This window comes from Tyto alba, unplaced genomic scaffold (genome assembly GCF_018691265.1).
Source record: "Tyto alba isolate M040663 unplaced genomic scaffold, T.alba_DEE_v4.0 Super-Scaffold_23, whole genome shotgun sequence".
NCBI classification, from domain to species: Eukaryota; Metazoa; Chordata; class Aves; order Strigiformes; family Tytonidae; genus Tyto; species Tyto alba.
Window position 1 is genome coordinate 20,520,728 of NW_024881297.1, and position 26,218 is coordinate 20,546,945.

Genomic DNA, 26,218 nt, shown 5'->3' on the forward strand with positions numbered 1-26,218 from the left:
AAAACCCTCCAAGTTTGTGAATGGATCTTTTTATACTGATCAGCATAGCATACTTATTCCACTGACTGAGAATTTAGGTGAAACCATTTCCTAGGTATCAAGTGTTTTGGAAAGCCAACAATTCTGAAACTTTGGGCTTTTTTTCAGTGAAGGATGTCAAACAGCTGCTCCTCTGTAAGGATCTTAGGCTTTAAATAGTATTATATGTTAGAATTTGCTTAAAACATCCATGCTTAATGATAGTGGTTTTTTTTTTTTTTTTTCTAATTTGAAGAATTTTATAAGCAGGTCTTGCACTATCCATTCTGCAAGTATTTCAGTATGTGGGAAAATCATTATGAATATATGATAATATATAAAGCAATTTATCCCTTTCAGATTATTTCCATATGCATCCTCTGTAATTAAATCAGTGGCTTCTAGCAGCTAGTCTTTGAAGTGATCTCTGCAAAATAGGAAAATGTAATTTGTGGAACAAGATGCTGATCAGTCTATTTCAGCCACATCTGTTAAGCTCTTGTAGTTCAGAGATTTCTGTGATGAGGGAGTTCATGCAAAGCAGAAAGTTTTCTGTATTTCTTTCAATCCAAAGGAAGTTCATTGGAAGTGAATGGCACTATTTTAACCAAGTAACAAGGTTTGAAGTCTGAGGCATTGTTTGCCCACAATTTTCAGTGGATTCACTGAAAGTGATGCTTAAGTAAGTAGCTGTACTTATGTATTCAAATAAAAGTACTACTGAGAGAATGGTAAGAGAATGCAGAGCAAGAATTTCTGGTAGAGAATATAAGGATTTAGAGAGATAAGTAGAGAGATGATCTCTTCAGGAACAGCAGTGGTTGTGGTTGAGTAAAACTAATAAAATTAACAACATGGTTGCTCTTGAGTGCAGTACATCTTGGAAACACCTGATATTATATAGGTAGGGACAACCATTGAAATTACAATTGCACAAATCTCCAAGCAGATGCTTTTCTTCTGGAAGAAAAGCAGGGGGTTTTGCAGGACCTTTAGAGCCTTTCTAAAGTGATGTCAGTTAAACTGTTGAAGATGCATCTACAACCAGATGGGTGTGCCAACACAAGGAGTTACTGTCTGACTTGTCCAGCCACAGCTGTGCCTGCTGAAAAGGTTGCCACCCACAGCTGCTTGGCAGTCTTCTCTCTTTCCTCCTCCCTATCCTAACCTGGAGGTCTCTACACTTCAAATGTTAAAGATGATCTGCTCATATGATTTCTCCCAAGCTCTCAGGCAAAATGAGGTGAGTTAGCAAAGCCCTGGTATCTGAATTGTTTAACAAATACCTGCTCATTTTGACCAACACAAATGTGTCTATTTGCAGAGTTGGAGAAGGCAAAAGTGCAGATACAAGTAGTCCCTTCGACCAGTAAACATTTACAACTGAGAGTTAATGTCCATAGTCTAAATTTTCTTCTTAGTTTACACTGATACATTATCAGTCCTTTAATAAATAGCCCATAGTTTCTAGTAATGTCAGTCTAGTACCTACTGTTAGCAATCATGTCACTCTTACAAATAGCAAACCAAAATGTCTTCAACTTGCGTATCTTTGTCCTTACAAAGACTTCCAAGACAGCTTGAAAATTAAATGTACAATTACCAAATAACTTGAAAAAAGTTACAATATTAAATAGCGTTATTGGATTACCCTGAAGACTAACTTTTTTGTTGTTGTTGTTCCTTTGAAGGGAATTACTTTTGCTGGACACGGAAAATTGTAGTAAGTAGATCTCTAGCAAAAAGTGCTACACCCTTCCCAGTGAGGATTTTTATTCATGATATCTGCTTCTAATTAAATAACTGCACTATGTTATACATGCTAAGGCCCAGTCCTTTGCCCTTTGAAGGCAATGGCAAAACTCCCATTGAGGTCATGGGAAAAAATATAACTCACTTGTTTAAGGCTTCCTTTATAGCAATTTGAACTGTTTGTTAGGTTTTTAAAACACAAATTCAGCTTTGCCACCTTTGCCTGCAGATAACAAGCAGTTCCTGATACTCCTTGTATTAGGCAGAGACTACTAGGAAGGGGAAATTTAGTCTTATTAAATTATGTTCCCCTGTCATTCAGTTTGTTTTTATTTCTGTTACTGTAAAGTACCACAATGGACATATGATTGTCTTGTGTTGTTTTTATTTTAGAAACTTTCTTGAAATTCAATATTGTAGAAACTTATGTAATACGTGGCATGTTTATGCTATAGAGAACATATCAAATGAAACCATCAGTATAGAAAACCATAGTTTATCTGCTTTCTTCATAGTTTTGACCCATCACCAGTTCATCTGCTAATGAATTGTAATATAAAACATGCTTGCAAAAACTAAAACATCCAGCTTCCTAAATGGGACCTTATTTATAAAATATACTTACAGAAAGACATGTTTGTAAAATAATGATTCTACAGCTATGCAGTTCAGGATGGCATAACTGTTTTGAAGCAAAAGATTACTTGTGTATTTGATGCCCCATCTCAGATGGAGGAAGGAGATATCAAATAAGGAAGGAAACTTAAAGGATTCAAAATGCATTTCTGTGGAAGTAGAAAGAAATCTTGTAGACAGTGTTTCCCTGCTAAACGAGAAAATAAGATTCTGTGCTGTGCCCAGCAATGCAGCACATGATAGAGAGCTCGGAGTATAGGCCCATTGGCTCTGGCGAGCTTAGAGCTAGGATTTCAATATAATTTACCTTCCACATAAGCAACAAATAAAGCAGCCACTTCTTCACTGTTCTTAGCACCCTACTGAGAGCAAGGTGCTGAGGTGTTTTGAAGATTTTTGGCTTTCATGCTCAACACCCTGTTGTATTGGCAGGTAACCAAAAACCAGCACTTTGATTTTGGTGCACACTGAAGTGTTTCCATCTAAATGTGCATTAATCTCGTACTAACATTCACGCTGACTGTGGACTACAGATTCTAATGAAATGGGACAGATGGGAAAAATTACAGAAAAGGAAAAAGAAATCCACTGTGTAACTTGTGTACATTAGGTCTGAAATTTAAAACCTTGAAGCTGATATCCAGGGGCTTTTTTTACTGCCAGTTTCGTTACAGCCAACAAACAGTGCTCATAAGTACTGGTTGCAATCTAAATGTTATCATTTTTGTCCACAGTTAATTCCATGCATAGAATTGTTCCTCTTAAAGTTGAAACTATCTCTGCAAATCAGTCTCATTTTATAGGGTGTTAAGCATTTAACCCATGAAATATGGTTCCTTAAAGTAATTTCTGCTCTAAATATTTCTAATGTAAATATGAAGAACACTGAGTTCTGTGTTTGGAAGAAAGCCCTTCCATGATATGCATAAGTTGCTAGCTGTATCTTCTCAAACAATTTGACACAATCCTAAAGGGCTTTGTAAACAATGTTTCCTGTTGTGATATTTTAATGTGAACTTGGCCAAAAGTCTTACTGTTACATTCACATTCACAATAAGAATGCAATGGCAGAACAATTAAATATAATAATGACATGCAGTGTATTTTAAATGTTTCCAGCAAAGAAACTAAAAAATGAAGCAAAGCTCTACACAAAGCAGCTAATCTAATTTAGCAGGAATACAGTTTGGTTTTTTTAGTTTGTTTAGTTTAAATCAGTGTGAATTATGTTGTTCATTCTATTCCATTGAAAACTCTCCTAGCATGAGAGTTGGAAAAATATGTCTTGGAAACAAGCACAAATTATTACTACCGTGTAGCCAAAGCGTGCTTGTATTTGCCTAAATACAGTGGAAAGCATGCCAAAACCAGCTTGGTATGTAGTTCTGTATATCCAAACCAGGGTATACAGTGATGTGCGAGTTCAGTCTGCAGTCTTTAAACAACTAGATGGGACTTTAGTACTTCCACTAGCACAATAGCTGAAATGCAGAAGTTTGAAACTAGAAAACACAGACCCCTAACCTTTAGAAGTACATATAAACCTTTGCTGGTAAAGGTCTATGAATTATTTTCCTCATTATTTTCCTAACTAGCAAAGGCAGATTTTCAGGAACAGAGTTATTTAGCAGCGGTCTATTTTAGTTAGATTTTGGGAACTTTAATTTGTTCCTTTATTTTGCAAAATAAATTAACCTAACCTCTATAAAGCCCAGCTTCTTCTCATTTTGCCAATGGGAGTTTCGTCACTTACTTAAATGGAAGCTGCACTATGTCATCTAAACATGTGCAAAATTGTATTGGTTATTAAATTGGGTCAAGGCTCATAACAGAGTCAAAATCCTCTCCAGAAAAGATAGATAAACCCACATTTTTCCACATAACTCCTTATGTGAAAGAACACATAGATATGCCTTACAGGGTTTTCTGAATATCAGCAAAAAACAGCTGTGTCAGATGGTCTGGAGAGTGAATTTGAGAATAAGAGTTTGTTCAAGCTGCAAAAACAAACTATGTTTGGAAATGTATTAGCTAGCAAATTTAAACAAACAGTTTTAAATACAGTCCAAGTAAGGCAAGCTGTGTTTAAAATCATGTAGGTTAACTCTAAACTCCCCTCCTATGTGGCCAAAGTTCAACTAGCATGTTTTAAACATGGTTTGCTCTGTCTACTGCTAATGCATAAAGTTGTATTCAAATTCTGTTTAAAAAGTCAATTGATACAAATAAGGAAATATCAGCAGGGTCATGTTAGCTCAGTACTGAAGCTTTACACGGCATGCTGAGCATCTTCATTTCAAACACAGTAGTGTATAGTAAGATCCTACTTGACTATGCATTAACAAGTATATTTTCGGAAGCAGACAGCACCAAAGCAACAACTCCAACATGACATTAATGTCATCTGGAGATGATGTGAAACACAGAGCAGTCTCTTACCTTCATCTTACTAGGAGGATGCTGCTCCTAGGCCACCAATGAAGGGGCAAGCAGGGGAGCAGGGAAGCACTGCTTCACCAACTGATGGTTTATACTCATCTGTGTGACTTAGCACTGTGATGAGATAGGAGCACAGGTATAATGCAGCTATATTTATTATGTCTCAAAAAGAGCATAGTGACCAGAATCTTAGCTTTTACTAACCTAGTTTTTCTGCCTCTGGGAGTATGAGCATTTGCCAGTGATGATATTGCAAGAGAATGATAGGAACTTGAAAAAGTTTCCTTAAACCCAGCAGCTTTGATGTACTTTGTGGATGGACCAACTGTGTGTTAACACACCTCTCATATATGTGACATGCTTTGCCTTACCTCAGGATCAAAAGCATATCTTATCCTTTTTTTTTTTTTTTTTTTCCTACTAGGCTACGTGTAAATGTCAACTTGATGAAAGCCGCTTGAAGTTGTTCTCCATGTGTCAAGAATTTCAGATAAATGCAGGGAAGAGGTCAAACTACCACGGCAAAGCCCACCTCTGTATACATCCAGCATTAAGTAATCATATTCAGACATCAACTTTTCACACTGTTGGTTCAGGTTGTTTCCTAGTCTTTGAGTTTCACTTTCAGTTTCAGGTTCCAATGAATCCAAAATGATGAAACTGAGACTTGAATTGAAATCTGAGCATTTTGATAGACAAGTGCACAAGTCTAAAATGACCAGGCAGCCAGTTGTCACATCTCATTACTGAGCCAAAGGTAAAACTACTATTTGTGCAGCAGCAGCAACAGTCTATTTCATAAATTGGCAAAATAATCACAAACTCTGTAAGTTTTGCATGAAGCCTAGTTGAGGTCATTGGATTTGAACCCTGAATTATCAAAGTATTTCATAGGATTAATTAGGACTATAGCTAACTTTTACAAGACAATGGAAAAATGCATATGTATGGCATGTTTGGACATAAGAAAATGTGAATAGTAGAGCAAAACTTTTCAGGGTGCAAAATCACATTGGTAAGAGTTTCAAAATATCCATAAAGTTCTTTCAACTTACTTGACATTTTCAAGGATAGGCGTTATAATTGTAGTTATGCACTAGCAAACTGACATGGTAGAACGTGATGGAAGGGAAATGTTACTATTTTATTTTTGTAAAAATTTAATTGAAAAAAGTTGCTGAAAAAGTAGCTACAATCTGTCAGCACATTAAATTTCTGTGTGTTTCTCCATATGCAACTATATATTGTTCTGCTGCTGGTGAATCAGGGAGAGATTGGGGTGAATGCTCTCACAGATATAGAACAGGACAGCACGATCCCCCTATGAAGATATCTTTCTTGAGGTGTATGTATGTAGAAATATCTCTGTATACTACATATAGACCAGAGTACTTCTGGAACTGACATGATCTGAATTCAATAACAAGCGAGGCACCTTGTCTCAATAACGTTAGTTTCCCCAATGTCTTGAGCATGAAAACCTACAACACATTTTTAAGCATCTGTTCATTTTTACTTTTAGGATACTGATAGGAAAAAGAGGACTGAATTTCCTTTGAAGTGATTAGAAGTCTGAGTCATGGAGCTTACTGCCCTTGAATACTCAAACTATTCGGTTAAGTTTCCAAACTTAAATTAACAGGACTTTGACAGATACTAACAATGACTTCATCAAATTGCTGTTTAGTGTAGGTAACAAATATGCTGAGAATAATGTACCTCTATTGCAACCACATAATTTAACGGAGGTACATCTTAGTTGAATTATAAATCTAAATCATCTACAGGACAACTCCGTTAAATTACCTTTTACAAAAGAGATGTGTCTTAAAGGATAGCTTCATTATATATAATATAGCTGGTATTGTTAGGTATTAGCAGAAAAACTCACAGGACTTTCTTTCAAATGCTAGTCCAGAAAAACATCTATCATTTTGTACATACAGTTTTTATATATTTTAAATTAAAACCTGCAAAGAAATTTATAAGAAGAAAAAAAAAAATCTGATAGTCATAAAAAAGCATTCTTTCATAAATCTCACAGTGGAAACAGAAAGGACATCGTGTGTCACTTTTCTCTTATATATCTTGAATTCTTAGCCATCTAAGGTCACAGTTGTACTGAGATTTCCCAACCATCTCCTGCTTAGGGAAAGCTGTCCTGCAGCAGCACTGACATGGTTTAGTGTCTTGGTGCATACATACCACAACCGATACAACAACTGTCTTCCTTAGCTCTATTTTCCTAATTTTTTTTTTAAATAATATTCATTTATTAGCTATCTTTCTTAGCACAGTATGTATTTTGGCACATTATTTAAAATAAATTTTTTTTAAAGTCAGTATGGTATAGTTGGACAGTATAGAGAATATGCAAATTCTGTTTAACTGAAAATAATTTTTTATGAAATACTTACAACATTAGTGGACAAAGTAATTTGATGTACGAAGCCAGGGTTGGGAGGAGGAGGGGTGTTAAACAGTTTGTATGCCTCTACAGAAAACAAGTCTAATCTTTTCAAAATGTATGTTTTGAATAAGAGTTAAAAATGGGCAAACAAAATTATACTTTATGATACATCAAAAAAAAATCCATTTGTAGCAATCTGACATCTAAAAAATTACTCAAGTGTCTTGAATCTAACTTAATGGTTGTAAAATTATTTGCTGATGAAAATTTCCTATTTTATGTGCTAGTGAGAAAAAATGCCAAGATACTTCTTGGAAAGGCAAAAGGTTTGCCTCTATCTCTCTGTTAACACTTTTCAGGATAATGGAAAACTATACTACAGGCAAAACTCATTGATTTTGGTGGAAATGCTAATTATATATGTTTTAGGAGCTAAGGAGCAAATAATGGGTGAAGGCTTTACATATTTTTTTTATAAATGTAATAAAACAATAGTTTTAAAAGCATAAGCCAAACTGGTAAAAGGTGCTTCTGGAAGTGAACTGCAGTGACTTATTTCATTAGCTTTAAACTTAGTATGTTTCCTTTATCAAAAGGGTAGATAAGTGTGAATTGGGGATTTTTGTCTCCTGCCACATTTTCATGGATTATCTAATTTCCCTCCATTTCACATCCCTCTCCCCTTTAGATCTGTATCACAGCCACTGCTCTGCTCTTGGCAGGGGCCTGAGTGTGCTTCCCTCTGCAGCAGCCCAGGGGTAGACGCGCTCAGGTTGTGTCTGCGAGCAGCCCCGCGGCAGCTTTCCCAGCTCCCCTGAGCTGAGACACCAAACCAGAAATACACACTTCTGACAAAATCTTGTTTGGTGCAAATTGGCAATGACCCACTGGTTCCATGGGGCTACATTACTGAGCACCAGTGGAGAAACTGAACCTTGAACTGAAAAAAAAAAAAACCCCAAACAAAACAAAATGATTTTTTTATTGTGTTCAGGAAACACAACCTTTGGATTTTGGAGCCAGTAGGAACATTACTATGCGTTAGTTGGGTCATTCTTTTTTCTTTCGTGAGTTATTAGATTCAGTTTTCACAGCTATCTGAATAAAAGCTGGAAACAGTGCCTCTCCCCCAGAAGGGTCACCCCGAGCGTGCCTGGCCGTGCCTCTAGCTGGTGGCGGTGCCTGACCTGGGGACCCACGCCTGCGCACCCCTGGGAGAGGCTGGGCTCCCGGGGGGCACGGCAAGGCCCGCTGGCAGAGTGAGTCCCAAAGCAAGCTGTGGCCTCTCACCTCTTAACTTTCAGGTTTTCAGCCAGATGCTAGTGTCAGTTTTCAAATCTTGAGCGCGGAGGAATGAATGATCGGGAACTCAGCACCCAATCCGCCATACTTACAACACTTATATATGCTGATACACATGTACTCTTACAGGGGGTGTTCTGAAGTATTGTATTACATGGCCTTTTGATTGGGTTCACTTGCAAGAAAACAAACTCATGCTACTTTGATTCTTTTGCTAAAAATACATTCTATTTTTTCTAAATTTAGATATATTTTATTGGTGGATTTTCCCATTAGAAGTAAGGCACAACTGTTACCATGTATTTAGTTCTCAAGTCCCAGATTTTAGTTGTGAACCCAGATGTGTCAGTCTAGGATGTGAATATGAAAAAAAAAAATGTATAGACCCTTTTTATCGGGAAAACTAAAGCTTAATCAGACTCTTGTGTTCAAAATACTGTGCTTTTGCTTTTGGTTTTATGTAAGCAAGGCCACTTTTTACCGTTACTTACAATTTTTTCAGTTCTAGCTACAAGTTTTCACTAGGTGGCAGGATTCCACTGCCTTCTATTGACAGTGGCTTTCCTTGCAAAGCAACAGTTTCCCATCGGTAGGAAAAAAATTTAAACATGTTCAAGCTTTGCAAAATACCAAAACACACAGAAAACAGTAATGAGAAAAACGATACAAACACTCAATAAATCATAGATCTATTACTGAGTATGATAAATATTATGAGTTGGAAATAATTGAAAATAATAAAGATGTTCTTTTCCTGACAGAGGAACCAATAGGACCTTCTTGTATAAATTGAGGTAGACTTACTGTTTCTGTTATTTGTAAAAAAGTTAGCTGATCCAGCAAATTAAATTTAACTTTTTAATAAATACATTGACATCTTAAGGAAGTTAGAGCTTAAATAGCTAAACCACTGATCTAAAATACTGTATCAAAGTACAAAAAATTTAACACTCAATGTACTGGATTACCAAGATACTGAAAGGTGATCAGATACATTTTAATCTCTCTCCCTCAATTTAACGAGGCAGAATTCATTGTATGATGATCAGTCCTGGTATCATTTCAGCCAGTGGTATTTTGCTGACCTCGGAGCCCTGGACAAAATTTGTCCCTCTTGTCTAGGGAGAACAGAGCACAGCTCTATACAGTTACATAAGCCTTAATAACTGTGACAAATCTTCATTGTTGCACCAGTGGAGAAGCTGTTGCAATGGAGTGAGCACTGATTTTTAACAAAACTACTTTTTAACTGTTAGTTTTGCAATTTGGGGTTACCAATTCTTACCTTTTAATTATTCTGAATTCCCACTGTCTGTTTTGCTCTTATTTTATACATGAAGATAATTTATGAAGTGTTCAGTAATTTTCAGTGTTGCTCATGAAATATAAGAGGGAATGTTTGGCATCTATTAAAGCTGCTTCTAAGACTGGATAACTTTCCAAAACCAGAGATAACCCAGTGTAATGCTTTCCAGGATTCCCAAAATAGTAAGAACATTTTCTCATGATAAAGCTGTATTTATTCTATGCCTAGAGTAGAAAAAGTATCATAAATAGATGACTGAAACAGCATTTCCTAAGACAAGATTCAGTTTTGTGATATGCTGAGTGCATTCAAAAACATACAGCGAATCAAGCAGAAGCTGAAAGGCATACATCATTTCACAGTTTCAAACTTTTAACATTTAAGAAAATGTTTGCAATACTTGCAAGCTACCAAAACGTAATCATTCCTTTTTATTGAAACAACAGTAATCAGCACCTGTAGAATCTCTGCAAAACACGTTAGCAAATTCAAACAAGCATCACAATAGGATCCACACCAACCATTTCACTGGAAGCAGTATGTATTTAAACAAACTATTCTCTTCACTCGTGTTCACAAAACACCAATAACATCTTTCTCTCATGATCCTACCTTGGCGATTTGCAAAGGCTGCTTTTGCTCCTTGCCACCTTGCAATCTAAAGCCCCAAGGCGCCCCTCCACTCATAGCAATGCAGAGATAATCCCCTGTGCCCATTTTCCTGGTGCAGTTAGGCAGCATTCATTTACAGAAGAACATGAAAAATTTGTCTTGCAGATGTTCAGCAGCGAGCTGGAGATTTGTCTGCCAGGCAGAGCTGGAGACCCAGAGCACCACACTGTTGCTGCTGCTGTGTACTGCACTAGCAAATGCAGTCATTGAGAAGAATGTAAGAGCTCCCTCCGATCAAGGGCACAGCCCACTCTTTCGTCAGATTTCTACGCTCAGCCCACCTTCAAAGTAAAGTAAGTAACGTTGAGGAAATGCACACAAAGAGATTCAGCCATGAGGCAGAAAAGGCTGTATTTAAACACAACTCTTGTGACAGCTAAATCAAAACAGCAGCAGAAAGAAGTGTACATTTCCCAGTGACAATTTAGGACGTAAGTTTACATTAGTAAATGGTGCCAGACATTTTAAACTCTATTTTACCCATGTCTTGCATTAATACTCCAAACAAAGAAGAAAGCAGAATCTTCTCTGAAATATCACGTACATCCTCTGAATAACTGATACACTTAGATTGAACTAGGTTTATGATTTTTATCTCTACTTTGCATGTACTTTTTGCAGCACTGCAAGGGTACTAAAAAAAAAAAAAAAAAGAAAAGCCTCATCATTTCCGTCTTGGAATTGCTTCTTTTGCTGGTCCTCTCTAACCTCAGTATAGTTTAACATGTGCTGCTATTTAGCAATCACCTGAATTATTATTGGACCCGAGTAATACCTGTTCTTATGCAGCCTGTTGCCAGAGAGGGGAAGAGGATTAGTGGAACGAAGTATCAGATCGCTCTACTGATGCTATCAATTGATGATTTGCATCGTGTCATTAAAGAGGAACCCTACTATAAGCATAGGAAAAGAAAAAAAGATTCAGTGGGAAGTTAATTTGCCAGTGCCTTACAAGACCTGAGTTCAGTTCTGTTCCCTGTTCCTGGCTTGGGGTAATGCAGACTTTAAACAGCTGAGCTCCTCCAGGTATTGTTGGAGTGGTTTAAGAGGTGACTGTTCTTCAGCAAGGGATAAATATTCCCCCTAGCTGAGTGTTAATAACTGACAGTGTAAGTGCTCCTACTTGCCTCCACCCAAAGTCAGTTAGCTTGGCTTAAATCACATTGCATTTTGAACTCAGCTCTTTCTAAAGGAGAGTGTTCAGCAGCTGGGCAGAAACATCTTTAATGGCTAGACTAGTTTCTGAAACAAACACCTCTTGCTTTGAGACCCAGGTTTCTGGGGGTTGATGTCAGGTTCCCACAGCCTAAATTCCAGCAAGGTCCCTGGACAAAGTGTTTTCAGTTGGATGTTTCTAGGTCTTCAGAGATGTCAGGGCAACAGAAAACACTCAGCACTTAAATTACACAACTTTGCATCTACGTAGCTGAGGCTTTAAACCTAAGCCTGTGTGTCTGTCAATTAAGTGTCCCTGGAGTGATGCTTCTTTACACTACAGCAATCTTCTTTAAAGACCATTAGGCAAAATATCAAGGTAGAGACAGGATCTTCTGTTAAACTGAAATATTATGGCTGGAAAAAGTAGACAGGCTTTTAGGTGCTTAAGGCCTTCATCAGGCCTCTGAAGACACTAAGGTAACCCCAAGACTAGGTGGAGACAAGCTCCCTAATCAAACAGAGGAAAATGTAATTCTCTAAATATCAGGATTTAATGGGAAGAAGAGTGCTTTCTTTCCTGACTACAGGTCAAAGACTCTGGAGAAGCAAAACAAGCACAGCTAGCCATATAATTAAATACTTAAGGAAAACACTATCAGAGAAGCCATACTCAGAAAGGGAATGGTCTTTAGAGGAACTTTGCTAGACAATCTGACTGAAGGTGCTTCGTTTAAAATAACCCAGTTCAAGGTGGCTAAATACTTCTTATTATCTCATTCAATGCTGATTTGTTGCTATAGCAGACAGGTTTTTAGCCTTTCCCTAGGCGGAATCTTGCTTTAGATAGAATTCTCTCCCAGTGTGCCTAATGATGCACATTATTATAGATACTTTTATGACAATAAAATTCTTAAGTATATAGCTGAAAAAAAAATGCCCTATGACACCCTGGTAAATAAAAAAATTTTTTTTTTTTTTTTAGGAAAATGAACCACATAATTATTAGCCCTTTAAATGCTATACATTTATGATTAAATGTATATGTTTAACTACTGTTAGGTTGTTTTGAGCTTGTATTAGGCTCTCTTTTATCATTTTGGTAAAAAGGAATAATCAATTCTGATGTCTGTCCCTGAATTTCTTCATATACTTATTGTAGAAAACAAATTAAGAAGAAACACCTCTGCATTTGGATGGTCTTATAATTGATGGGAATTTTTACTAGGTATAGATGCTTCTGTCTCCTTTGACCATGTAACAGAACTGTGTAGAATAATGAAACAGAACAATCTTGATTAGTCATTGCTCAGCCGAAAAGCTAACCAGTCAGAATACCAGGATCTGTTTGATTTTGTTATATGACATATACAGCTCTGTACAGCTGCTAAAGTATCAGTAGTTGTTGTTCCTTGAAGTTAATCCCCCACCATCTATTTGATATTCTTAAGGCAAAAGAGCAGAGAGAAGCACTGTAAACTTAATTGTGTCATAGCAAAAGACATAGCAAAATTGTGCACATGGTTTTGGCTAAAATCACCATGTAAAACATTAGAGAAATTTATCTCAAAAGCAAAATTAATAGTTACCTACAACACTGTGAGCTAGTTTTTGGGATCCTTAAAGTTGAATACTTTAGTGTTTGTTTAATGTTCTACTGGCTTCTGACCTGCGATATCTACGTGGTGCTCTAGAAGTTAAATCATCTTGTGGAAGTAATGGCAACAATAGATAACATCATCGGTGCTGTAAGATCTCTGCTCTCCAAAGAAAATATCTTTTTTTTTTTGCTGAGTTTGCATATATATTGTGTAGTGCTAATTACGCCAAGACAGGTTGTGAAAAGAATGTAAGAAACCTGCAGTCTTTAAACTAAGAGAAACCCAGTATAACGATGAAGCTTTGGGGACACTTAAACCTGGTACTGATATAGGACTTTTTAAAACTGGCAAGAATTGTGGTCCTGACAGGAGACAAAGATAGGAAAAATACCCTTTTTTCTAGTCAGTGTGTTGAGGGGGTTTTATGACAACAATTAAAAACAAATTGCTGCTTTTTTTATTCTGAGAGAGAATTTGTTGCTTGCTCTACAGTAAGAAAAACATTTGAAGTCTGTAACTAAAGTATTCCCATGATGGGGAGACCCAAAGCTTCCTATGTCCTAATCTAACAAATAATACTCCATAGGCATTAACAACTCCCATTTGCCTTATATGACTTTCTTAAATGCTTATGCTGCAGCATATCTTGCTTTTTAATACTAGTCTTATCTTGTTGTACATTCTCTGCATCCTTTGGGATTTCTAAATGCTGGTCAGAAACTGGACATCATGATAAAAGTGGAATCATTCATGGGGTTTATGATGTTTTGGTCTCTGTGGTCTCTATAGCATAAATAAATAAATTGCATAAATTCTGAGACAATTTTTGAAATCCACTGAAAAATTTAAAGCTAATGGCAACCATACCCACTTAACCACTGCCTTCATCTCAATCATTTCAATAAAACCCAATCATCCAATTCCAGGCAACAACTGATAAAAATTTTATGCCACAAATAATAACTTTATAAACTCAGCAAATGACAAATGCCAGAACTCACCCAACAGCTATCTGCGCCCAAATACAAGTAAAGCTTTGGCTTGAATCTGATCTTCTATAATGAGATCTGTATGAAAAAAATTCCAACTGAAACCCCCACCTGCTCATCTGCTTTCAAGAACTGCCAGTCAAAAAATCTAGCACATTAGCCTTGATGAGCCATGATATACTAAGAATAGCTATACTTAGACCAAAGTGATACAATCCACCCTAAAATGTTGTTTTTGACAATGGGTGGAAAATGGTTGCTTAGGAAGAAGAGTAAGAACATAGAAAATGCACACTACTTTCCTCAGGAGGCCTATAGTGACCTCCACTCAGAAACTTCTTAATCTGAATGCAGTTCCTCTGTATTTAGTTAACAGTTACGAATTTCTTTTCCATTAACTTTTCTATGTCATTTCCTCTTGAACCCACATAACTTTTAGTATCCATAGCCTATCGTAGGAAATATTCTCTAACTACATTGTTACATAAAGAATCACCTTTTCTTCTCTGAGTCTGGATCCTACAGATTAATTCGCTGTCCCCTGCTTCTTGGATCAGAGGAAACTGTGACCAATCAATCCCCAGTCACACTTTCCATGCACTTATTTTATAGACCTCTTAAGTATCCATCTCAGTTACCTTTTTTCAAGGGAAGAACAGAATAATTAGTCATTCTTTATACAGAAGCTGTCTCATACCTTTCATTATCCACGTTGCCTTTCTCTACATCCTCAGTAGTTGTATATCCTTTTTGAGATGGGGGGCTGGAACACTGCACAGTCTTCAGTCTGCTGACAAAGTTGGGGTTTATACAATAAGGTGATGGTATCATCTATTTTGTTCTCTAGTTGCTAACCCCAACATTGCTAACACCTGATTTGCTTTTTCAGACACTGCCAAGTTGATGTTTTCATCTTTTAAAATCTTAAAATGTTGTCTGATGATAGTTCAAAGCTCATTGTTTTATATGTGAATTAATGTTTTTTTCCCCAATGTGTATCACCTTATACTTCTAAGCCATGTTATGGTATGGCTGCTTAGTTTTCTTAAAAGCCTTTGGTGAAGGAATTTGTTGAAAGCCTTTTGTAAATCCAAGATCAATCAGATCACCCTTATCCACGTGTTTTTTGATCCCCTCAAAAGACTGCCTTATGTCTGTGAGGCAGGACTTCCTTTTATGAAAACCTTTTTAACTCTTCCCAGATAAGTCGTATTTATCCAGATGTCCACTGTTCCATATTATACTTTCCACCTATTTGTTTTGTATAGTGATCCGACTGACAGGCTTGTTGTCTTCTGAATCTCTCTTTGAACACTTTTGTTCCAAATGGCTCTCTCTAATATCAGATAACAGTTTTGAGTAAGAGTCATCTATTACAGCCTTGAATTCCTTTAAAGCTCTGTGGCCTTGGTGACTACTTCTTAATTTTATTTGCCTCATCTACTGTCACTTGTCCATATATTTTATTTTCTTATTGTAATAATCATTTATGGTCCTAAACAGTTTTGCTGTAAGTGGATTTATCTAAAATCTAATTTAAATCACATAGTTCTGTAGCTGAGTTCAGAAGACATTCTACAAATGTGAGAAGAAATAAGACATATCTTCGTCTTTCCTTCAGCAGTAAAAGAAAAGCTGTTATTTCATCTACAGTTTCCTACAATAGTATCCTAGGTCTACGGATTCTTTAAAAATGCAAACCTTTCCACCCATTCCTTAGTAATGAGGAAGAGAGAGAGAAAGGGGATATCATGATCTCAAATTTATGGGCAGCCTTTTACTGCTGTAAATACCCAGATGGTCTGATTTCCTCCTTTTTATGCATTTCATTTTCTTATCTGATTTTTTTCACATAAAATCAATATAAGCTAGTTCCCTAAAAATGCTTATTTTAACAGTTTTCTAGTAGATTCCAACTGTATCATCTGTAAACAATTTAATAAATTACCCAATTTATTGTAGGATGTGATTTTAGCCAAATGGGAGAATTGGGGGGTGGGGGTGGGGGGAGCGGGAAAGACAGTATATTTTTTGTTTGTTTAATAATTACATGGGGGAAAAAAAAAATTTGTAAATATATAGCTGGCTTAATTGAACAAAAGATAAAATCACAGCTGTGTCACTTAAGAAAACATGACATACAGTCTCTTCCAAATGAAGTGAAAACAGCCTCTTCTAACATATCCCTTCAAATCAGATTTGTTTTAAAAGTGGCTTCTTCAAGCTGGGTAATGTAAGGCAACATAGCATATGTTATTGTCCTGAATCATTGTCTAATAACATTTCTTGTTTCATAGTAGTACAACTCAGTAGTTACATAAGGAAAAAGCAAATTTTGAAGGCAAATCTAAACATCATTTTCTTCAAACCTTACAGAAGTAGAAAAATACATTTCTCCTTAATTGCTACCTTTTTGTTCTCCTGACTTTAGAAGCAACAAGGAACAGAGCCACATGGAAAGGAATTAATTTTCAAAAAAGGTATAAAATGACAAAGTGAATGAAATATACTGATGGAAGGTTCAAATGCATGGCTCCAGCTAACACTGATTAAAGCTGCTTGCTCTTCATTTTTTCCCATAAAATTTCTCTTGTCCTACAAGAGAAATTAATAGAATCCAGATGTTTTGATTGCATGAGGAACTTTGCAGTGCACTGTCAGTGAAAGTTTCTTTGGTGTTTGTCCTACCTGTTCCTACCACAGCCAGTCTCAGATATTCAGAAAATACCTTCCTGAACTACTGGCTGAAGAGAAGTAGACTTTTTCTTCTTTCTGGACTCTCAAAGTCTTTTGAGATTCCGGGTGTGCAAACATGGCCCCACCATGTCCCAGCTGCACAGTACAACAGGAGCTTCCTTTCTTTCTCCCCCTCCTTTGTATGGACCAGGCAGTTTGGAAGTACAGTGGGTCTGAAAGCAGCTCCCCCTTGGGAGAGGGGCCAGTAAGGTATGTCAAAAGACAAGGATTTCACAATGTGTCCAAGAATCAATGCACGAAATAGCTACAAAGGCTCCCCAAGATTTTGTTGTGAGGAAAAAGTAAAACGTTCACTGCAAGATTTGTGAACATGGAAAAAATATTTGTGGCACTGGAATAACTACCTGTTTCTTGTTAATCTTGAAGTAAGGGTTTCGGCTAGAATTCATGTTTCCAGGTGTTATTGCACTGCTGGTTTTATTTATCACTGTGTTTTAGCAAGCAAGAACTAATTTTCTCTTGGGACTTGGGGAGACTCTCAGGTGCCTATCTCCATTTCATTTTGATTCCCAGGAGATGGGATGACTACATTTTTTGTCTTCAGTAGTTGGGAAAATTCAGATAAAAGGTTTTAAAGTAACAATAAAACTATTTATGTGGTATTTTCTTTCTAGTTTTGGCAGGGAAAGGTTGCATCCCATTCTTCTTAATACAGCCTACGTGAATCAAAATTTATCTTCTGTGCAAAAGTTTTTGAGTCTTGAATGGAATATGCATGTAAGTAGGTGTTCTATGTTCTTCACCTTTGCTATAATCCTTCACCCTGCTCTCTGAATTGTTATTTAAAGGTGGTGGTTAAGTAACACACTTCTTGTCTATCTGTTCATCTTAGACAGTCAGCTTTTATGATCCCCTCTCTTCCTATTGAAAGAACCCAGTGCAAACATTTCATGCCTACTTATTGGGCTGAACAAATATACCATGCTAAACTCTCTTCTGATGTACTACAGTCAAGTGAATCAAGAGTCACTGTATCATATTCAGTTAGAAAATACATTTTAATCATAGCTGAGATATGACTTACACTGAAATAGTCTACTAAATTTTGAAATTATGGTTTAATGTGGAACTGAAGATTGAAGAGATCTTGAAGATTTAACATCAGTCTGATGAATACTCATCTTTTAAATTTTGTTTCCTGTTAGCTAGCATAAAAGTGATTAACTCCCTTTGACTTGTTGCTTTTAAAGAGCTCAATGACTGATTACATGCATGGCCACAGTCCAGCATAAAAATCAACTATTTTTGCATTGCAGTTTAAAGCAGGTATTGTTTGTCACTTGGAAGGCTCATAGGATCAAATTTATCAGTACTGAAAACAAGAATGGGAGAAGCAGAGGAACAATTGAGTTATAATACAGTATGGGTCTCAGGAAGCTTGGGTTCCATTTTTATGCTTGCAAATTCACATTTCATTTTTGTTCTGGGCCTGTAAAATGGGGAAAATAGCCACTCCACGGTGTAACCTTGAGAAATCTTCTTGAACTTCTGAAAATCTCAGTTTATAGTTTGATAGCTTGAATCCACCTGTAGTACCCCATTCTTCCCTATTTCCTCTGTACTACAGAATAGGCTGTAAGATTTATAAAGCAGTTTCTAATGCTCACTTTACAAATACAGTGAAGTATTTTGCTCAGTGTCTGCCTCAGAGAGCCTGATGTGATGTTGGTGGTTCGAACTACAGCATCTAGCTAAAGGACAGTGCATAAAAAGTTGCTATGGCATCAAGTTACGTCTGCATAAGGCCAGCAGCATTGCTCGTTCTTTGCATCCGGATGACATTGTTCAGGTTTTTACCAGGGAAACAGTAACCACAAGGACGATACAAGGACCTCCCTGCATGAAATCTTACCCCCCATGCAAATAACTGCAACAGATTAGAAACCAATCCAGATATCTTCAATCCTGGCTATAGGAACAAGTATTCCAACTCTCTGCTTTGATAACTAATTCCTTTCCAAATGGAGCAGATGACATTAGAAAAGTCTGCCTTCCAAGAACACCTCGATGTTTAACCCCTGATGATCCAACATCCTTGCCTGTTGCACTGCATCTTCTTGCCAGGAACCAGATTCCAGACTTCTCAGCTCCTTCTGTCTTTGGTACAGGCTTCTGCTTTTGGTGATAATCTACTGTTTAGCTGGTGTTAGCATGAGTCTGCCAAATTTCCAGACAACTGCCAATGTCTGCAAATCTTGAACAAGTAGTTTTTCTGCCTCCACAGAGCAAATCTAGTATGCGTGCTGCAACACCAAGCACAATGTAGAATTTTGCTCTTGCCCTTTGTTATTTTCATGCCAACTGCACGTCCTATCCTTTTGTTGCATCTACCATATACAAATAATGTGACAGATTTTTTTAAAATTTAGTTCTGATTTTTTTTTATGTTTATTTTTTCTCATGATGGGAAGGCATCAATTAGTTTATACTAATGGTATCCAAATAGCACATAACCAGTATTTTGAAAAATATTCTTGTAATCAATACTGATATTTTTACAGATGACAGAGATGCTTTACTGGTATGTAGTACTTCTTTCCATGCTCAGGTAGAAGATTTTTTGCTTCCGCAGTAATGGTGGTGTAAAGCAGAAGCACAGTGAATGTGAGTGTGAATAAACATAAAAATATATGCATCTTAACTAATTCAGAGTGATTTTGAAGAGCTGTTTTTCTTAGGCAACAGGCTGATTCAACAGTTACGTTTATCTGTCAGTACTAAAAGTAGAAACCAACTTACCCTGCTTGTGATATCAACTGAGCAGAGAAAGGAAATAATATCATATAAGTTGCGGTAGACTATCAATTATATGGAACAAATATGATTTCATAACAGTAGGACTATACTCAGAGTGTGTTGAATGATCACTAGCACTGGCTGAAATATAACTCTGTTATTAACTGCAGAAATGAAGAAAACACACTGTAAATTCATCCCATGTATTCCAGTGAGAAAACTGAGTAAATTAATTATATAGCTAGTTTGCTATGAAGAGTTAATTCAAACAGTTACCTTTTTTTTTTTTTTTTAATGATAGTAAGCTTATTTGAGTACTCTTCTATAGCAAGACTCCACTAACACATCAGAAAATTTATGCATGAGCAGGGAACGTAAAATGAAAGCCCATGAAAGTAAAGCTACTTCAGATGCTTTTGAATATAAAAGTGAAATATATCTAAGTTTGAGAAATTCCATACATTCAGCAAGCAAACAGGGAAAGGATCGTGTAACTTTCTGCTGTCCTTTCTCGGACTGATGGCTTAATGTTTATTCACTGTGCTTTATGTATCATACATTATTCATCAGACTATAATAAGTTCTCATCTTTGTTTTTATGTTACAGTTTGTTATGTAGCAATTACAGCAGGGTAATCAAGTCTTGTTTTTTTTCTTTAAGAACTGTTAGTGCAATCTTCCACTCTCATGCATCTTAGACAGTATTAAATTAATTAAAAAAGATAATTGAAATTCCCCAACTGAAACATCACAGCAGTTTTCTCAGAACACCGTATCTATCTCCTGTAAATGTTCCAGATCAAGTTGCCAGAATGTTGATTTCATTAGAAAACCAAAATAGCAACAATCAGTGAGAGTAAGCAGAGGAGCCTCACAGTTTGTAGATGCTGAAAAATCCAGAGGCTTGAGCTAGCCAGAAAGTCTTTTTTAAAGAAAGCAGCCACAGTCAGTTTTCTAAAGCACATTTCCTTCTGTAATGCGTGACATGTGGTAGAACTTACCACATGTGGACCATGGAGCATTTTATAATAATTTCTGGTTTACCGAGTTTCAGGGAAAGAAAGTGGTTTTAGCTAACAGGGACCAACCTAACAAGAAATCAGGACCTTGGCTTTAAGGCAAGTGCCCTTTTCACAAGACCCAGATTCCCTCCTAGGCAAATAATAGCATTAAATATTCTTTCACTTGCATATCATTTTTCTTCTCTAATTTTTTTTGCTTTGCAAATATGCCAGGAAACTTTACCAACACTCTCCAAGGTAGGCAATGAATGCCCTCTGCGGTGGTTGATTTTTGTCCTCTATTTGGGGGAGTTTAGTAATCGTGAAGACAAAAGGGTGTATCATGGTGGACTTAGCAGTTGCCAGTGATGTTTAAAAGGGCCGGGGCAGGGAAGGGGTGATGCTCTCCCAGTCCTTCATTTCCTCTGCAGGGTATAACAAACTGCAGCCGTTTCTAGGGTGGAACAACGCAGCTGTTCAAAAGCTACCAGCAAGTGTACAAGTGCGACAAAATCACCCAGGTCACAGCAGGCAATAGGGAGTAATATTCAGTCTAAGTGAATTTGCAGATGAATTCAGACAGGCAGAATATAAGCTTATGAATTGGAGTTGGATTTACACTCCTTTTCATCTAAAAATATTTTGGAAACTTTAATGAGCGCCAGGTGTCAGGACCTCTTTGTGTACAGTCTGCTGAAATCAGCCTGAGAGGTGGAACAGCCATCACCATCACGGTGGAGCAGGAGGTCCGTACTGAGCAGGTGGGAAGAGGGAGAATCACTTGCATGATCTGTGTGCTCAGCAATCCCTAATTGCATCCTCGTGGCCCCTCTGACTGACCAGGCCCCATTTTGATTCTGGGTGCTCTGACTCACCACCTGCTCAATTGGTGTCTGATCTGGCAAAAAAACCCCCACAAAATGGTAAGGAATTAATTCTTCCTTTATTGTGGCCCCATGCTGGAGCTGAAACAGGACTAGGTGATAGTGGATAGTCACTATAGGAAGTATATCTATTAACACCAGTTACTTAAGAGAAAATATATATAGCAACGAGTGTATGCCTAGTATTTTAACATTCCTGTATTATTTTCCCTGAACAACAGCAGCTACATGAGTCTAATATTCTGAAAACCCTTTGCTCGCTGTGTTTTCATTTTATATAGGGCAGTGTTTAAAGGGCATACTCCAATAACATTTTCTAATTGCCACTGAGATTGTTTAATCAAAATACCAGTATTCACTTCTGTTGTACCCTTATTTATGTTTCTATTGTGCTTAGTTTTTTATATTAGAAATGTAGCTGAGTCACAACATTGAGGTATTTCTTCTTGCAGTAGTGGTCTGTTTCCTGAAATATTATGTCTTTCCTTTTTCTTTATGTGGTATTTTTTAATCTGACCTCACAGTCACACTGTTTGGGTTTGGTTTTTTTTTTCATATAAACATAATCCCTTCAAAATTTGATTGCTTCTTTTTTCCTAAAGTCTTTCCTTTCTTTTTAAACAAATACAACCTTTGTAAATATTAATTACCATTTTGCTTGTAAAACGCTTTACACTAAATCATAAACCGTTTTCCATAGATCTTAACTATATAGTAGACAAAACATTAAAGAAGATTTCAGTGATTATATGTAAGCAAGACAGGAAGAGACTAGTCTTTTTATGTAAACAGCTTTTAGGACCTTGCTGATGTTGTGCAAAAGCAAACCTGTTGCTTTGTCTGCAGGACATACAAATGGAATTACAAGAAAAACAGTTTCAAATAAAAACACCTTTCAAAATGTAGAATCTTTGGAATTTTATGAACTATTCCTTGTGATAAAATAGTCTTTTATTTAAAGAACATACATACCCAATGTTGCCCACATCTTCCCCTATAGTTTAGAATATATTTTGATTTTAAAAAAAAAATTACATAGCACTGAACTGCAGATAACTGTCTTGTCACAGCTGTTATCACAATCAATGTTAACTGCTACAAAAGCTGTACTGTAGCTAGCACTGTGAGAAATACATGCCCATAGCTCAGATGCATCACGGTGGTGTTCTGAACCTTCCTGGCAGCTTGTGCTAAGGCCGTATTTTAAGGACATCCTCTAAATGAGGTTAGGTTAGAATTTAAGTTTCCTGGAACCTCACATTGTCTTAATGCAATGTGCTATGAGGCAGAGACATGGAGTTCTTCACAGTTTGTCCCTGAGGGGCTTTTATAGACCTCCAGTAGTAACATCCCAAGTGATTAAGATAATTTAAAAAAAAAAAAAAAATAGTACTGGTCTGAAAGACTTGAGTTCGCCTTCTGCGAAGACTCTATTGGTTCTGTATCCAAAAATCTCCCAAGCTGTGGATGAATATGTGTTTTCTTTGTTTCAGAACTAATAGAAAAACTTCTAGGGAGAACTTTAAAAGTGAGATTTTAGAGCCAGGGGATTTGCTATTTTTTACATTAAAAAAGTATATAGATTTAGACAAAGCCTTCTGTTTCCTTCACCAGTACTAACTCCAGATTAGGCCAGAAATATATTAAATCATATTAGTTTTTAGCAGCATTGCAGAGGTACAACTTCAGGATAAACTGAGTGTTAAGAAAGGTAATTTAACCTACAAGATCTTAATTATTGATGATGATAGAGAAGAAACTCATCTGATTCTCAGATTTTATGATACTATTTAGTTAAAATGATTTAATTAAAATGAAGTGACAACAGTTTAACAATCCTGCAATCTCATTTTTATGAAATTACTTTCCAGACCAGGGATGCGCTTAAATCTTTAATGATGTTTCCACATTTCTGAAATTGAAAACCTTAAATTACTTTTAATGTTATAAGTGGAAACTAGATAAATAGTACTTGTGGCTTCAAAACACCTGGACCGTGACATGCTGGGTGCCTTCTGTCTCAGTGTTCCAGGATAAAGTACAATGGAAGCGAAGCTGCGTCCTCAAAACCAGAAGCGTCTTGATCCATTCCCAAAGTGGGCCTGAAACAGGGTAAGAACTGACAATGCCAAAGCTTCTCCTTGCTATCTTTTGCTGATCTCATCTTTCAGTTTCACTAGAGCTGATTTCAGGGAGGAGAAATCTGATAGTAAGTATTCAGTGGCCAAGTAAGCAGGCACAGTTCTTCAGTGCTGAATTATCCACAGCTGCTTACTGTTAATAGCTACGAGCTAGACACAGCAGGACTGGTAGGACAGTGACCCGCCTCGTCTCCACAACAAAATAGTCAATGTCCAAACTTAAAGTTGTTATTTTCCTCAGCAGCACAGTATTTCAAAAGAATTTTCATAACTGAAGGTAATTGTATGTGTCCATAAAACCAGAAAAAGAGACAGGGACAACGGGTGAAACTGCAGCACGGCAATGATGAAAGGCATTGTTTTGCATCCTGCTTATGAAAGAGTCACTGATACTCTGCAGCCAAAACCACATCCAGTTTAACTGATGCTTGTCACCTCGTGGACCAAATTTTCCATTCTGATTAGACAGTTGTGAGAGATTTGAAAGGTTTTAGATTTTCTCTGACATATCCAGCAGTACCGGCTCTGATAACATGTAGAAAACCAGTTTGTTATTCGGTGGCGAATCCAGCTCTGGATAGCAAGAACCAAGACAAGTCAAGACTTGTTCTTGCCCACTTTGTGTTTTTCTTGAAGCTTCTTGTGAGTCTTCCACATAAAGGATGCCCCTGTGTACCTTCATTTTGACATGTTTCAAAGGCACTGGGATTTTTTTCAAAATTATTTTGTATAGTAATGAATGTTTTTGACAATCTTGCCTGAGGTAGCTGTTACTGAGATTTAGCACCATGTAAACATGTTCACTACTTTCAAAAGCTTTATTAAGGTCAGAGAACAAACACTCAAACGATAAGAAAGCCTATGAAGCTTGAATTCCAGATGCATGTGAGTTATGAAGCTGTCTCTGAGTCATGATTTTTTCCTTGTTGCTAATCCTCTGCCACTTTTTCTTTTTTTTAACTTTACCATCACAATGAATGTTTGGTTTTTTGACTGGGAGGAAGGCACTTTACCAGTACATCTTTTCTCATGTTACTCCCATGTTTCTACTTTGTTAATTAGGAAAACATTGACACTATCCTGTAACCACATCAGTATTTTTAAGTGTACTTGAACAGTAACTAAAACCAGAGTATGCAAACAGGTAAAGTACCTGTATCATATTTCACTCTAGATATTCAGGTGGCATAATTTTACATATATATATATAGCCACGGATAAAATTGTTTTTTTAAAGCACACGTGAGAAAAAGTGTCCTATTTTTTAGGACATCTCAGTGTTTAAAGAGGAATTTCACCCCGAATACAGAAAGAAAAACGAACCGATGACAATTGCTAGCCGCATGTACTGCGTGTATTAGTTTCTAGTCGACCGAACGCAGCTGCTCTCGCCTGCCTGCCTGCCTGCCTGCCTCCCACCCTCCCTCTCCGGGACGCCGCTTCAGCCCTGCAGGCCCTGCTGCCACCCTTCTCCCGGAACGCGGCTCTTCGCCCGGCCCCGCGGCTGCGCCTGTGCCCCGGGGCGCCGGCCCGGCCCGGCCCGGCCCTGCCCTCCCCTCACGGCGGCCCTTGGCGGCCGCTGTGCGCAGGCGCCACCGGCCGGGGCGGGGAGAGGCGGGGGCGCGCGGGGCAGGCTCAGACGTGGCAGTTGGGTGCGTGAGTGTCCTCGAGCGGCGGCGGCGGCGCGCGCGCGGCCCCTCAGGTAACGGCCCCGCCGCCGCCTCAGCCTGAGCCTCTGGGGCCGGGCGGGGGCGGCCGGAGGGGCGGTAGGAGAGGGCCGGGGGCTCCGGGCGCCCCGAGGGGTTGTGGAGGGGGGCCTGGCCCGGGCCGGGGGGCAGCGCGGGTGCTGGGGCATGCGGGCGGCGTGGGGTGAGCCCAGACCTGTTGCCTCCCTGTAATGGCTCAGAATTCTTAGTTAGCGGGGCTAGGAGCGTTATCTGTTTGCAGGCTTCGCGCTGATCGGGATAACGTTTGCACTTATGCTTTCATGGCTTATTCCAAAATGTTATTAAAAAAACCAAAACAAACAAAAACAAACAAAAAAACAAACCGAAAAAACCCCATACAAAATGTGTATACCTATACGCAGTGTGTATATAGAAAAGCGTGTAGCTGTATTCCATTCTACATATATATGTGTGTTTAGGTACAGGCACACGCCCCAAAGACTGCCAAATTGAGATTGCAGCATGCTTTGGGGAGAGGCATCTTCCTAGATGATGCGTTACCAAGCACAGTGTCTATGAAGAAATATATGGCCAATAGTTCTCCTTTGGTTAGCCAAGAACTTGATCCTCTACTTTTGATACTGTTCTACTTCTGATGGCACATAGTGGAGTTTTACTTCACAGAGATACCAGTGCAGGAAAGTATTGCACAGGTACAGCGATCCTCTGGGGGGAAAAAAAAAAAAAGAAAA

General features: G+C 37.7%; 2 protein-coding genes across 4 annotated transcripts in view; one reads left to right on the forward strand and one right to left on the reverse strand.

Moving 5' to 3' along the window:
- Positions 1-10,724, reverse strand: part of SYNPO2 (synaptopodin 2) — a 95,846-nt gene extending 85,122 nt beyond the window's left edge. For all 3 annotated transcript variants that reach the window (XM_032997644.2, XM_032997643.2, XM_032997642.2), the window contains exon 1: positions 10,476-10,724. In XM_032997644.2, the coding sequence (XP_032853535.1) occupies positions 10,476-10,604 (129 nt within the window). In that variant the 5' untranslated portion in view covers positions 10,605-10,724. The remainder of the gene's footprint in view (positions 1-10,475) is intronic.
- A 14,696-nt stretch (positions 10,725-25,420) lies between these two features.
- SEC24D (SEC24 homolog D, COPII coat complex component) overlaps positions 25,421-26,218 on the forward strand; it is a 56,521-nt gene continuing 55,723 nt past the window's right edge. The window contains 1 exon segment of the mRNA XM_042796957.1: positions 25,421-25,451. The gene's annotated coding sequence lies outside the window, so the exon portion shown is untranslated.